Here is a 15,449-nt window from a genome sequence, read left to right as displayed (position 1 = left end):
ATATATACATATATTTTTGAAATATAATTTTAAAATACTTTAACATAAGAGTTATTTTTTAAATTAAATATACTATTTTTTATTGTAATTTACAATTAATTTAAAATAAAATATTAATTAAAATTTTTATATAAATAATATTTTGATATAATATTTTATTAGAGAAAATATTATAGTATTTTAAATTTGAAAAAAACAAACAAACAAATAAAAAATTTCAACCACAATTTAAAAGGATGATAATATTAAAAATAATATTTTATAGTATTAAATTATTAATTTTTGTGAGTAAATATATTATACATTTCATTTGTCCACTCGTATATTTCTCAATTCTTTATATTTATCCAATCTTTATATTTTAAAAAATTAACAAATCAAAATTTAATTATTATATTTTATTTAACATTTATTCATAATAAAATACGACTAATTTTTTTATATTTTTTTTACTAATTAAAATTAAAAAATACTCTTAACTATTTTTTATTTATTCTAATTTTTTAATAAAATATTTTTTTTAAAAAAAAATTGTACAGAAGTCAAAAGAGTTAAATATAGAAGACGAAAAAAGTATTTTTTATAATATTAATAAAAAAATTATTATTTTGTGAATTTAAAAACATTTTTTTTATAATTTAATTATTCTAAAAATATAAACTCAAATATTACATCAACTCTTCTTTTGTAGATTTCAATTTATTTTTGTTATGCTTATCAGAATGTTTATGTAGCATTATTTTTTACTTATATATATAGTAGTATATTTTAAACATATCGGGTGTGTTATTTTTGTAAAAAAAAGTTAATATACTATTTTTTAAAAAAATATTAATATATATTATACACGTTTATTATTTTTAAAAATAAATAAAAATAATAGAATTTCAAATATTCACAACTATTTTTGAATTTTTATTCCTATTTTTATTAGTATTATTTCTTTATAATTTTAATAATAATACATAAAATATCAGATTAAATAATTATTTAAATAAAAATACAAATATATTAACTTCCTATTTTTATAACTATTTGACATTAGGAATAGTTTTCTGAGAAGAACTTTCCTAACATTAAAATAATTAGTAGAAACTTATCCAACTTGGTATATATTAAAGGTTGTTTAAATAATTAAAGTATAATTACAATAAATATAGTATTAAATAATTCTACACAGAGAACACAAAATTTATTAATCTTAAATCAATTTATAAAATATGTGGCAAGATCCTTTAACATTTTCGCCAAAACGACGCCGTTCGCAAACGTAATTGCGAAATGGAAAAAACGTTGTCGTCAATTAAAATTTGAGAAGAGAAGTCGTGTGACGACTCTTTCCGGTAGGCCTAAACGTGCGCGGCGCGCACATTAGCGCGGCCGACTACAATGAACCCCGAGCGTTAAGGGAGACCAGGAACTGAAATGACGGAAATACCCCCAGATTGGCGACCTCCGTATATGTAACGATCGCGGCACCTTCTCCTACCACGCGATTTCCCCTTCGGCGCTTCAAAGTTCGAAGCCAAAAATTGAATACCCTAAATTCAGCAGACTATTCTCTTCTCTTCTTCTCTGCTCCTTCTTCTTCTTCTTCTTTCTTCTTGTTCTGCAATTTTGTTTTCTAGATTCAATCGATCAATCGTGTTTTTGCCCCAATTGGGATTTGGGAGGAATTGGAATCGGAATCGGAATTATTAGCTCCGATCGTCGTTGTTTGAGCTATTGATTTGTTATGAAGGTGTGAATGAAAGGGATATGGCTATGGGGACGGAAAGATCGAGGGCGTTGCACAATTTCACGATGCCGTCGGAATTGCGGTGGGGAAATCAGCGGTTTCTGAGGTGCATGAAGGTCAACTCCTCCGACGGACAAATCTCGCCGCTCCACCGCTTCACTGCGAACACCTCCGGCGGTTCCGATCATCGGAACCACCGGCATCCGATACAGCAGCGGCGGACCACAAGAGATAGAGACGAGGAGAGAGGTGTGAGCTCCGCGGCCGGCTCCGAGTTTACGAGCGGATCCCCCAAAGTTAGTCCGACGCCGGCGCCGCCGGAGTCCGATTCCGGCCGGAGATTCAGCAGCGGCGAAGAAGGAATCGCCGCCGTCCGCGAGAAGATGATGTACGATTTCCAGACGGAGGCCGACAAAATGAAAGACGCCATATTAGACGGACTCGAGGAACGCAAGGCTTCGATTTCTCCTCCTCCGCCTCCGCCGCCGCCGGAAGGCGGCGAGGCCCAACGCCCCTGGAACTTGCGAACGCGGCGAGCTGCCTCCTCAAAGACATCGCCGCCGACTGGAATCGTCTCCGGCCGATTTGATTTCCCCACCATTACAGCCGCCGCCGCCGCCGCCGGCATCTTCAAATCGGATTTACCGAAACCTAATTTCCTCCCGCCGCCGCCGCCGACAACGTACAAGTCTCCGATCAACGAAGCCACTACGAGTGGCGGGAAAAGAGAACGCTCTAAATTTTCAGTGGTGATCTCGAAAAAGGACATCGAGGAGGATTTCTTCGCCATCGCCGGCCACCGGCCGCCGCGCAGACCCAAGAGGAGGGCTAAGGCTGTCCAGAAGGAATTAGATGTAAGTAATTCCAGATTCGATTCCCCCGATTATTCAAACACTTTTTCTTTGATTCCATATCTCCAATTCGAAATTGTTAGCTTTCAATTACTTGATCTGAGATTCTATTCTTACATTTCTTTGTTTCTCCAAATGTCTGCAGTGCCTCTTCCCCGGATTGTGGTTGACCGACGTTACTCCCGACATGTACAAGGTTAATGAAACAGCTCAATAACACAAAAAAAAAAAAAAGGTGAAAATCGGTAATCTCTTCGGAACTTTGGATGGATTTATGTGCTCATGTGTTTGCTGGAGGTCTGAGTTTTGAATCCTGATATTGTCTGCAGTGACTAAACCGACGATAGTTTCAAATTCTTTGCTCATTGATAATGGCTGTTGTGAAGGATGATGGAGAAATGAACAAAGGACTATTCTTGTATTTGAATTGCGGAGGAGACCTAATCTGGTTTCTTTATACTTTTTTTTTTTTTATTTTCTTCCGATAATCGTAAGTGTTCATACATTTGTTCGGTTGGGTTGAATAAATTTTAACGTAGAGGAATGTTATTTCATTTGTTGTTCTAGCAATTCAACATTATACTCTTATGTCATTCGACTTTGCAATTCTCAGTTCTTATAAAAGGAAGATTTTAGTGTTATGAGTTACACATTTGCTCTGTTCATTGCTGTTGGTTTTGTTCTTCTTGGCTTATCTTTGTTCGATCAAATTCTTGTGTCTCTTCTTGATAGTGTTATGTTAACGAGGTTTTTATTGCGGGGCATCTTTGTTCTTGGCCACTTGTGTTTGATTAAGATATATCCTATTTTCTTACATCCTTAAAAACATTTGTTCGAACTTTGAATGTCCTGTTTATTGGTAGCCCGAGCCTAAGGTGAATGCATCACCGGCCAGGCGCGCCTTTGTTTTAAGGCTACTTTAGTTCGGTTTGTTGAAGAAACATAAGATTGTTCATAGAACACCCAAGATATACCTTTGTTAAGAATTGAAAAAAATGAGCATGTTTTCATATTGGTTTTCAAGATTGTTACATCTTGTCTAGTTTTTGCAATTTTGTAGTTCATCCTAAACACAGTGGTTTAAGGATTTTGTTTAAAATTTTGCTGTTTATTAATTTTGTAATTTTTATTTTTTTTCATTCTCAAAAATCAAATTAAGTATATATTTTTTTATATTATATTAATAATTAATTTTATATTTAAAATATTACATCAATAATTATTTATATCATATTATATATTTATTTAAATTTAAGTTTTTTATTATTTAAAATTTGAACTCAAAATTAAACTTCAAACCAAAACCGACACCCTTATAGATCAAAAGTGACGACTAATTTTTGTTTAAGAATTATGTCTTGAATTCTATCCATTTTGTGAGAGTATAATATAATTTTAACAATTTAAAAGAATATATATATTTATTATAGTAAAAGTTTTATAAAAAGTCCTAAAAATTCCGGGACAATAGTTTTATTACACAGAAACTAAGGGTGTGTTTGTGGGTTTGGATTTTTAATTGAAATTTAAATAATAAAAATTTTGAATTTGAATAGTTATATGATGTGATATAAATAGGTGTTGATGTGATGTTTTGAATGTAAAATTGATTTTTAATATAATATAAAAAAATAAAAAATAGGTGTTTGATTTGATATTTTTTAGAGGAAAAAAATTGGATGAATAATGGGATTAAAATCCAATCCCCAAACAACCACATCCATAGGTATTTGATTTGATGTTTTTAGTATGTTTTTCATTATTTGCCATCACCGTATGTTTACTTATTTATTACAATTATTTTTTTTTCCTTTATGATTCATCAATATCAAGTTAATTCATAAAAATATATTTTTTCAAATATATATATATATATTTCAAAAAATGTATACTTTTTAATTATTATAAATAATTCTTACATATTCTTTTATTTATAACAATCAACATTACACTTATAAAAATTAAACAGAAAAAATAAATACACAAAAAAAAAAAAAAATCACAAACGAATCACACTTTGTAACAATGTTATATATATACATAAAAACAATGTTCTGTATTTTTTTAAAATAAAATTTTAATGACGAGAAAGTAAATATACGAGTGTTTGGAAATTTTATTAAATTATAGGAAAAGATTTTGGTATTATAAATAAATTATACTATTTCCTAGTTTTTCTTTTAAAAAATAAATAGTAATTTCAATCTAATAATACAAGTTGTTTTTAACTAATTTTGGAAAATTATATAAAAGAATTTCAGATTTAAATTTTAGTTTAGTTTAAATAGAAATATAATGTAATATTTTATAAAAAAAACAAACGCAGTATACTTTCTTTTCCAGAATTATAGTACCAGTTATATTGAGCACAAAAATTTAAAAAAAATATTGATATTATATTGATAATTAGTACAAAAATATGAATATAATTTTTTTTTTTTTGTCTTTTGTCAATATATTAATATAAAAAATAATAGTATTTGTGTAATAATAATAATAAAAAAAAAATAAGTTTTCTGTATGTAATTATTTATAAAAATAAATTATTATTTAAAAAATAATAATAAATAAAGTTATTGTATAAAAAATATAATTTTAATAAAATTTGTACGAAGGGAATAATATTAATTTATTTTTAAAATACAAATCAAACCCATCATAATTATGTTTGACCCTTCCTTTTATTTTATTTATTATTTTAAAATATCTTTCACACAACATTTTTGGTAATATAATTTTATTTATTAAAGTAATTTCACTAACCATAAATATTAAGAGTGAATTATTTTCCTTTCCTATTAAACATTTTTAAAATATATCACAAATATTATATCCAATAATTAATTTTATTAGGAATAAAAAGTATACCTGGATAAATGAAAAATGTAAAATAAAATTTAAATGTAAATGGACTAATATTATATATTTTAATATAATTCACTATTATTTTTAGTAAAATAGTGGATGTGTTGATTCTGTATTTTTTGAATGATTATATTTGTTATACTGTTATATATAAAAGCATTATATTAATAATATAAAAATAATAATTTATAGTAAATTATTGATAAATAAAATATACTCCCTCCGTCCCATGTAATATGTGTGTATTACTGTAAACATGAGAATTTAGGTAAAGTATAATTAGTAAGTAATTAAGAAGTGTATTAGTAAAAATAATTATAGATTAAGATTAAGATAAATAAATAGTTTAATTAAAATTAAGAAAATTATAAAATTTAAAATTTAAAATGCGATTAAAGTGCATAACTATATTTCAAAAATAGAAAGGACAAGTTATGTGGGACGGACAAAAATAAAAATTATAGACAAATTATGTGGGACGGACGAAAATAAAAAATATAGACAAATTATGTGGGACGGATGGAGTATATTATACTTTCTCAGTTTTGTAGCTGATTAAAAAAATAACGCAGTAGTATTTTATTAGTGAGTGGAAGTATGTAAGAGATTTTGATATTTTTTAATTTGACTTTATATAAAAAATAATTGTATGTGTGATGATGTGTTTGTAATTTAGGTAAAAATTAAGAGTATTTTGATATTGACGGAAGATTACTTTTATTTCAAATATTAAAGAGATACTTTAAAATGAGACTGGTAAAAATTGTAAAAAAGTACTTTGAGTTATAACGGATAAAATATTAATTTTTTTGGTAATATTAAAAAAATAAATCATATCTAGTAGAATATAACAAATTATTATACCATATTTCACATAAATTTGTTTATTGAGTCTCACATAATTTGCCTAATATGTTTTACTTTACTATTATCAGAATAATATTATTAACAGTACTTTTCTACTTTTATTTGAAAAAAAAAATAAATTAAACATTTATATTTATTATCAGAATAATATTATTAACAGTACTTTTCTACTTTTATTTGAAAAAAAAAATAAATTAAACATTTATATTTATTATCAGAATAATATTATTAACAGTACTTTTCTACTTTTATTTGAAAAAAAAAATAAATTAAACATTTATAGTTTAATAACAGTTCTTAATTAAATTAGAGTGAATTATATATATATATATATATATAGGGTTTATCAGCTGATTCTGCTGTAAATAGACTAACAATATTATGAATATTTTTTTAAAAAAATAATTAATTTTTTTCTTATATATATATATAGTATTTCCTTCGTTCCAGAACTATAGTCTTGATTCTGTTGGATAAGGAATATTGATATTATATTGATAATAAGTAAAAAGTATAGGTAAAAGACATTTTTGTCATTGTGAGTGTATTAGTGTAAAAGGTAGTGACAATTGTGTAATAATAATGAAATAATAAGAATAGTTATACAGTGATATGATTATTTATGAAAATAAGACTATTATTTTAAAACAGATAAAAATAGTAAAATATTGTATAGAAATGAAGGGGATATATAAATATATTTTAGATAGATAAATAAAAATAAAATAAACGCACACTCTGTAACAAATGGTGTATCTACATACATATGGAATGGGTAGTTGGATTAATTGTAAGCTGAGCTGCAATGTAACCTATAATCCACCAGAATTTAAGATAAATATAATTAGTAAATAATTAAAAATATATTAGTAAAAATAATTATTTTATTATATAAATAATTATAAATTAAAATTAAAATAACTAATTAATTTAATTAAAAATTTTAAAATAAGATTAAAATGTATAATAATTTTCCAAAAAATGAAAGTGACATGGGATGTGAGACGGACAAAAACGGCAATGTGTAGGTAATATGTAGGACTGGGAGAGTATTTGATTATAAATAAATTAAATTATATGATTGATTGTTTTAAAAACTATTCTTTCAATGCCAATCGGATGTATTTATTTGAATTTTTCTAATATATTAAAAAATAATACTCTCTCAATCCCTTAACAATTTATCTATTTTTTCATTTTGGTTTGTCCCATAATAAAGTATCAATTTCCTTTTTTTTTTATTTTTTATTTTTAGTAATTGTACTATCTACCTAACATTACAAATACCATTTAAATTTACAATATAATACACAAATGTCATTATATTTATATCATACAATACTAATAGAGTTAATTTAGTCTTTTTACCTTTATTTCTACTTTATCCCAATATAATATTAATATTTCTAAAACTCCGTGCAAAAAATAAATGAATATATAGATATGCGACGAAATGGGTAATATTTTATTAGTTAATGAAAATGTGTAGAAGAATTTGATATTTTTATCATTGATTTTATATATAAAATAATTGTATATGTAACGATATATTTATAATTTAAGTAAAAGATAAATATATTTTGTGATATTAGTGTATAATTACTTTTACTAAAATAAAATAAATATTTTGAATAAAATAAATGAAAATAATAAAAATGTACTTTATTAATCTTATAATAAAAAATAAGGGTACACAAAATATACATACAAGCAAATTAGGACCTAAACTAAAATATAAAATAAATAATACAAATATATTTATGGCTAATACAATGGAATGGAGATGAGGTCCATGGATTATATGATCTTTGGTTTGAAATAACAATTATTATGGTGCAAATTCAAATACTACATTAAAAGATTAGAAGAATAATTCACACCTCATAGGTTGTCGGATGCTGAATGATCCGTCGCTGAATGACCGTTTCCTCTCAGGTGTAAGTAAGGTCTGCGAAACTTGGATATGCATATGCAAATGGGGACGGACGGAACTTGAACTCGAGATATAGCTAAGGCTTTGATACCATATCGGATGTTGAATGACCGTCTCATTAAGGAAACACAACCATTAATCATATATTCGCAAACGAGAGTCCCAATATATGTATCACTTAAATTCTACTAATATAATACTACCCCAGTCCCAGAATTATAGTTTGGATTGAGTTTGACACGAGATTTAAGGAATATTGATATTATATTGATAGTTGGTAAAAAGTACGGATAAAAGACTTTTTTGCCCTTGTGAGTGTATTAGTGTAAAAAGTAGTGACAATTGTGTAATAATAATGAAAAAGTAAAATAATTTTATAATGATATGATTATTTATAAAAATGAGACTATTATTTTGGAACGGATAAAAATGAAAATCAATCGCTATATTGGCACGGAGGGAGTATCTTTTTAAAGAAATTTAAAAATAAATAAAAATTTAATATCATATTAGTTGTAAATTGATTACGTCCTTCCAGATTTTTTCAAATAACCAACAGGGAGTAAAGCATATTTTTATAGAAAGCTCCGGGGACTATAACACCAGTACGAGAATAGTGTGGTTACCACTTGTGGGCCCCACACACTAATTGGTGAAAATCACTCCGGTGTTCGGATCCCGGGTGCTCGTCAAAGTGATTCAAAATATTCTGATCTTATTATTTCATTTTTCCCCTTTACTCTTATTTTATTTTATTTTTCATTTTAATCAAATCTAATAGTATTAAGCAGGGATGTTTAGTAAATTTACCGTTAATAATATGGGCAGTACTTAGTCTGGATAAGTTCGAGATTAAAATACTAAGCACAATGACGTGTCACATCACATTTTTAATTATTACACACAGATCATACATTATACTTATAATTATTTATCATAACGTGGCGTGGTGTATTTATTTTAGTTTGTGATTTGTTTGTATTTAAATAGTAGTTAATAATTCTTTTGAAAGAAATAAAATCTTATTTATTTTATTATAACATTACATTTACATTAAGACAAGTTGATAGTGGGAGCAAATGATGATTACAATGTGGTTTGTAAAGTGGGGCTCGACCAATCATTGAACCTATTTTCTTAACCTTTTGGTTGGATCCAAGTGACCCCTTTTGTCTTTATGTGCTTTACATTGCAAATAATTATACTAATATTTAATTTTATTTTATTTAAAAGATAAATTAGTCATTAGAATATCATAATTTTTAATTTAGCATTTAAAAAAAAAAAAAAGTTAAATAACCAATAAATTTAATAAAATTCGATTACGTATATATCATTTATTGAATCCCGAAGGATCAAAATGCAAGAAAACCATGACAGACACGGCCCATCAAAAGTGAGGATTTTTAGAAGGTCCTGGGATCCTGACACACGGCCGGAAATCTACACATATTAGTGGTACAGATTTACCAGGAGTCGAGATCCTGGACTCTTAAAACTATGGAACTTTAATTTACTTTTAATTGTTCATTAGTTATCTGCTGAAGCATGCAAAGAACTTTTTATCAGTAATTCGGAGAAGAAGAAGATCGAAGAAGACAGTGGATTGATAATCCATCGAAGCAAAAATGTGAACTGTACAAAAATTTTAAAAAAAATATATAAAATCACAAATGTTCAAGGAATCATCATTTTCTCTTCTTCTTGGATTTCTTGCTGCAGAAAAACGACCCGAACCCGAATAAGCTTACAGTACCTTTGGCAATGTACGACGGAGGGATGTTCAAAACCGGGTTGATCCGTACGCCGGCGCCGGATCCGTACGATCTGCTGCTGCTGCTTTTCCTCAGAGAAGGTTTTTTCGAGGAATTGGCGCTGCTGTAAGGATGGTAGGGATGAGTGATCGCCGCCGGAGAGGATGAATTCGGCCGGCGGCTAATCGCCGCCGCCACCGTCGTCGTCTCCTTCAGCGAATGCTGCTTCTGCATACCTTTCGGGAACGCAGGCGCCGCCTTCGGGGTGGGGACCGAGCCCGTGGAGTTGCTCCGCGTCAGGAATTGCAGAGATCGGAAAAGCCCGTTCGCGCGGCTGTTGTCGCTGCTGCTCCGCCGGAACTGCCAGAACGGCTTCGCCGGAGATTTCTCCCGATCGTCGCCGTCGCCGTCGTCGAAGTTGGAGGAGAGGAATTCAATCAATCGCTTCTTGTTCGCGGCGTCGGGTTTGGGTTTCGGTTCCGGGTTCCGGGTCTGAATATCGGGTTCGGGTCCGGTCAGGGCGGGTTGGATTTCCCTGATCTGGACCGGCAGGATTTTACCGTCGGCGAAGAGCTCGTCGGCCGGCGAGATCTCCTGCGGCAAAGTCCGGCCGCCGGCGCAGAAATCGAAGTCGAAATCGAAAAGCGAAGAACCCGATTCGACGACAGGGACGAAGTCCAATTCATTGAGATCGTGTGAGAAGGAGATTCTCGGGCTGGAAATCTCCGAGCAGACGTCGACCGCCATTGAAGCCGGCGAAGATCCAAAGATTGAAAATTAACCAAATGGCAAGTGAAGAGTAACCTAATTTATAGAGAGAGAAAGAGAGAGAGAGAGAGAGAGATTGAGAAATAAGATTTGGGTCAAAAAGGGATGACGATGATAATTGTGTTGGTGAGGGAAGGAGCATCGACTTTTGCTTTTTCGCCAGTGCAAAAACAAGAAAAGTTTTGTGTATCAGAATCAGACATATTAATATTAATATTTGTTAGTATTATTGACATTTGTGAATGTAATTGTGTAATCTAGCTAACCCTAGTGCAGTGTGTGAATGAATTTAAGCACCGAAAGCCTACAAGGTTTGGATCTTCCAAAACCAGAAACATCTTTTCTAGAGAGAGACTGACAAAATGGGAAGCAGCCGCCAGGAAATCAGGCAAGAGAGAGAGAGGGGTTGCCATTGTCAAGACTCAAATTTTATTTTATGTTTTAAAGAAAAAGAAAAAGAGAGTAATAAAACTGAACATACATACAACATCGGATTCCCCGCAAATGTCTGTAACAGTCAAGGAGGGAGACAAGAGAACTTGGCAGGTCCAGGACTTCCACTCCAAACCGCCTTCTCCTTTATAAGGTCTTGCAGTCCATGGACCTCCCAAGAACTTGAGTCTTTCTCTACACGTCTGCTCTAAATTCACACCATCATAATAATAGTAGTAGTAGTAGTAATTACATCAGTTTGTGGTATTTCTTGTCTTGCTTGTGAAGCACTTCTTTATTATTATTGGGGTTGAGTTGGAAAGCAAAGCAAAGTGGATGTAGTTTTATTGGGGAATCCATTGATTTGATTTCATGCCCTTCTTTGCTTTGTTCTGTGTTTTCATCCCTTGTAAGTCTTCCATTTTCATCATTATAGAGTGGGTTTTGTGTTGTGCTGTTGGTGGCAAGATTTTATCCCAAGTTTTCACCATCATATAAGTTTGATCATATTTTATTATTTTATATGGTTTTATATACTAAAAATTAATTAATTAGTGATGGGAACATATCCCTTGAAGTACATGTGCAGATTGTGCAACATGTCTAAACCCCAACACCAAAATGCATGTGTGATGTGTCAATCATCATGCAAGAAAATGACCACAAAAAAAATTGGTACCATTATTGTAAAAATTAAAAGCATCCCACATGGAGTGGCATTTGGGACTACTACATACACACACAAACAACAAAAGAGTTCTTGGAAAAAAATTTGTTATATGTTCTTTAATCTTTATCAATGAATAAAACAAGTGCAATATATATTATATATAGATATTTAAGTAATTTTCCATTAAATAATATTGGGCCGATAAGCCGAGAAGAGTTGTTGGGCTCAAGGGCCCAATAGGAAAAGTCACGTGACCTTATTTCAGTTCTTAATTCTAAAATCACTTTCAAGTTTCAGGCAAGGCAGCAGAATTCCCACAATTTCTCGCGTCTAGGGTTTAGTTTAAAAGCCGTTTTTTCAATTCAATTTCGTTTTGATTTCAGTGAGGCAAATCTCAATTTGGGAACTAGAAGCGTGGTGTGGAAGAACGAGAGTGATAATGGCGGCCTCGAGCCTCTGGATTTATTTGTCGAGACTGGTGTGGATGAAAGATCCGCGGAGGATACGGTCGCCAACGCTAAGGTAATGCCTAATTTCTTCACGGAGTATGTATCTGCATTTTCATTTATGTAGTTCCTGCCGGCGGTTGTTTTGAATATTCTCGGCAACATAATCGATCGAGCGCGGAAGTAAAGTTAGTACTACGTATTCTCAAAGGACACCAATTTTGTGATCCTCTGTGTGAAATTGTATTGGTAACCTTTTTCTTTATTCGTGTGCAATGGATTATGAGTTGATTCCACGTTTGTTGTAACATTGTGCGAACAGTGTCGAAGGCGTAAACTGGAATCGCCAAGGTTAACCCTATCGGCATTCAAGTCATTCACTTTCTTGAAGATATGGAAGAATTCTTGATGTGATAGCGCCATTTTTAAGGTACACATACTCTGTGATTCGATATAATTAGGATTGGAAATGTTCATTGATTTTTTCTCCATTGCACTCACAATCTCGAGCATTTTTCACAAAGATAGATAATCCAAAATGCAGAGTATTATAAAAAAAATTATTAAAGAATCAATGAAAAGTAGGAGTTAAGTTGAAAAAGTAGTGAAAAATTGGGAATTATTCGTTAAAATAGGGATAATAAAATTACCGAGTGATAAAATAGTTATTATAAATAGATTGCATAAGTTTAACAGACAACAACAAAACAATGAAATGACTTAAGGATTTTTAGCTCGGGTTTTAGAAGAACTTAAGAAAACATAAGCTTGTAAAACTTAAGCAAGAACGCAGCAGTATTGGGAAAATTTGTGAGTTTCTTGTTGGTAAAGAACTTTCCGCTTTCAGAAGATAACTTACCTTAAATTTAAACATTTTTTAAGTATTCTTATTCACCGGGTAAATTCTCAATTGAACTTAATAGCATGCAAATTAGATCTGATAATGCAAGTCACAAGTCCATCTCACACTGTATCCAAACATTGTAGAATAGTTAGCCTTACATATCTTCTTGATAATAATAACAATGATGTGATGAGTAACATTATATTTTGTTCTCTAGTTAATACATTTGAAGATATTTTGTTGCTAAAAATCAATGTCGGTAGCCAAATCGGTATGGGCGGTCAAAATCGATTTAAAAATGGGTTCTCCGGCCTATTCAAGTAAATATCAGGATTTGGTCTCGCGAACAATGATTAAAAATAAAAAAAAAAATCAAAATTGAAAATATTGAGACTGATGAATTAGAAATTGAATTGAAGTGGACGAGATTGTGCCATGGATGAGAAGAAATCATATATTAATACATTTTTATATATTGTCATCTATTAAATATTACTCCCTCCGGCAACATTTAATTTTTTTTGTCCCAAATTCACTGCAATATTTTTAAATTTAGAAATAATTAATAATATTTATATACATATATTAATATACACTTCACTTTATCACATCACATCACTCAAATAAAAAAACAAATAATCATTTTTCTCTCCAATCACATCACTTAATATCCAAATTATCTCAAATTACCATACTTAATACTCCACCTAAATTCCCGTGCCAAATACAAATGTTGCACGGTGTTTGGGACAGAAGGAGTATTATTTTAATACATATTGATCGTTAATTCGTGAAAAAGAATCGAAAAATTAAATAGAGCGTGCTGATATAATATTTTTTAATATTTTCCTTTATAATAAATTATTTATATGATATAAATTTAATAATTTATAAAATCTGTGCAATGCATGGGTGAACACACTGGTATATTAATATGGGAATTGAAATAATGCAAGAAAAAAAAAAGGATAGAAAAATATAAAGCTATTGGGCTAGACGGTAGATTGGGTCTTTTTCTTCCTTATTGGGCTGCCAGCCCATTCTTCAATTTTGAATTTTCACATCAAATAATTTTTAATTTTTATTTTTTATATTATACTAAAAATTTATTTTATATTCAAAATATCACATTAATTTTTATTTATATCATATCAAACAACTATTCAAATTCAACTTTTTACTGTTTATAAATCCAAATCCAAAACTCCACACCCACGAACAAACACGCTAAGTTTTAGGACTCAAGATACTAAATGAGGAAACAAAAGCGTTAATCAAACAATTATTTTTCGTTATTTGATGTATTCTTATCCTTTTGGCAAAATTCCATCAATGTCAGTTCAATTTCTAGTTCATCAATTGCAATATTTTCAATTTCAAACTTATTGTATCTCAATCGTTTATCACAAGATTGAGACTGAATTTTTTTTAGTAGGCCGGAAAACCCATCTTGGTATCAAGTTTGACAGGTCCACACCGAGTAGGCTGCCAACATAAACAAAATTTTTGTGATAACATTTGTTATAGTTAAAATTTTGGGTGTGATTTTTGATTAAAGTAAATTAATATTTTATAAATATAGTGTAATAAAGTAGTGTAATATATTACTATTACCTCCAGCTCTACGAGTCTTATTTGAAAAAAATTGCAAAAATATCTTCACCAGACGGATGATTTTTTTTTTTTTTTTTTTTCACAAAACAACTTTTCAAATAATAATAAAAAACTTTAAAAAAAATAATAAAAAGAATGACTTGATACGTAGGATAAATGCAATTAGAAGTTTGATAACCACATGAAAATAACATGACAGCTTTAATTTATCCCTGTTGGATCATAATCCACTTCATTTGCATGCCCTTCGATTGACCGTGACAATCCCCCAAATACTACTTTTCTAAAAAGTAAATAAAAAAGCTATCAAATCACAAACATCATCAAAATTTGTACCACATATTTTATTCCTTGTCCTAATAATTAATTATCTAAAACAAATGTGTCTGACGTCGACGTGTCCTCTAACTACTTGTGGGATTCCTCCTTAATCAAATTTCTATTTTTTAGTTAATACTACCTTCCTCCGATTATAAGGGTCTCATTTACGTTTTGCGTATTGATCTTTGAATTTTAGTTATTATATAAAAACGTAGTAACTTCTATTAGTATTTTATAAAACTATTATAATAATATTTGTGCAAAAAATTATACAAAAATAAAGATATTTTTAATGTGAAGTACAATGACATAAAATGTAAATATAACCTTTAGAGCCGGACGAAAA

At 29.9% G+C, this 15,449-nt stretch overlaps 2 protein-coding genes and 1 long non-coding RNA gene across 5 annotated transcripts; 2 read left to right on the top strand and 1 right to left on the bottom strand.

Annotated features, from left to right (window-relative positions):
* The first annotated feature begins 1,425 nt into the window (after nt 1-1,425).
* On the top strand, nt 1,426-3,239 carry LOC127264097 (uncharacterized). 3 transcript variants are annotated; one of them, XM_051293478.1, is made up of 3 exons: nt 1,426-2,592; nt 2,735-2,824; nt 2,919-3,239. In XM_051293478.1, the coding sequence occupies exons 1-2, from the start codon at nt 1,759-1,761 to the stop codon at nt 2,804-2,806; spliced, it is 906 nt and encodes a 301-aa protein (XP_051149435.1). In that variant the 5' UTR covers nt 1,426-1,758; the 3' UTR covers nt 2,807-2,824; nt 2,919-3,239. The 3 variants fall into 3 exon arrangements, with proteins under 3 accessions (XP_051149435.1, XP_051149434.1, XP_051149433.1); XM_051293477.1 differs by having other exon boundaries at nt 1,427-2,592; nt 2,735-2,834; XM_051293476.1 differs by having other exon boundaries at nt 1,427-2,592; nt 2,735-3,239.
* Nucleotides 3,240-9,585: 6,346 nt separating this feature from the next.
* Nucleotides 9,586-11,182, bottom strand: LOC127263812 (uncharacterized). Its single transcript, XM_051293045.1, has one exon. The coding sequence runs from the start codon at nt 10,753-10,755 to the stop codon at nt 9,943-9,945; it is 813 nt and encodes a 270-aa protein (XP_051149002.1). The 5' UTR covers nt 10,756-11,182; the 3' UTR covers nt 9,586-9,942.
* Nucleotides 11,183-12,184: 1,002 nt separating this feature from the next.
* Nucleotides 12,185-12,820, top strand: LOC127263351 (uncharacterized). The gene is made up of 2 exons (XR_007841471.1): nt 12,185-12,400; nt 12,647-12,820. It is a non-coding gene; the product is annotated as an uncharacterized LOC127263351 (long non-coding RNA).
* The last annotated feature ends 2,629 nt before the right edge of the window (nt 12,821-15,449 follow it).

Source organism: Andrographis paniculata, unplaced genomic scaffold (genome assembly GCF_009805555.1).
Source record: "Andrographis paniculata isolate CXL003 unplaced genomic scaffold, ASM980555v1 Contig69END, whole genome shotgun sequence".
In the NCBI taxonomy this organism is placed as follows: Eukaryota; Viridiplantae; Streptophyta; class Magnoliopsida; order Lamiales; family Acanthaceae; genus Andrographis; species Andrographis paniculata.
This window is presented reverse-complemented; position numbering and strand designations above follow the sequence as displayed.

Bases quoted from the DNA above. Each gene is read 5' to 3' on its own strand.
- LOC127264097 (XM_051293478.1), top strand. From the start codon at position 1,759: ATGGCTATGGGGACGGAAAGATCGAGGGCGTTGCACAATTTCACGATG. The intron at 2,593-2,734 runs GTAAGTAATTCC...AAATGTCTGCAG, and splicing joins CTGTCCAGAAGGAATTAGAT to TGCCTCTTCCCCGGATTGTG.
- LOC127263812 (XM_051293045.1), bottom strand. From the start codon at position 10,755: ATGGCGGTCGACGTCTGCTCGGAGATTTCCAGCCCGAGAATCTCCTTC.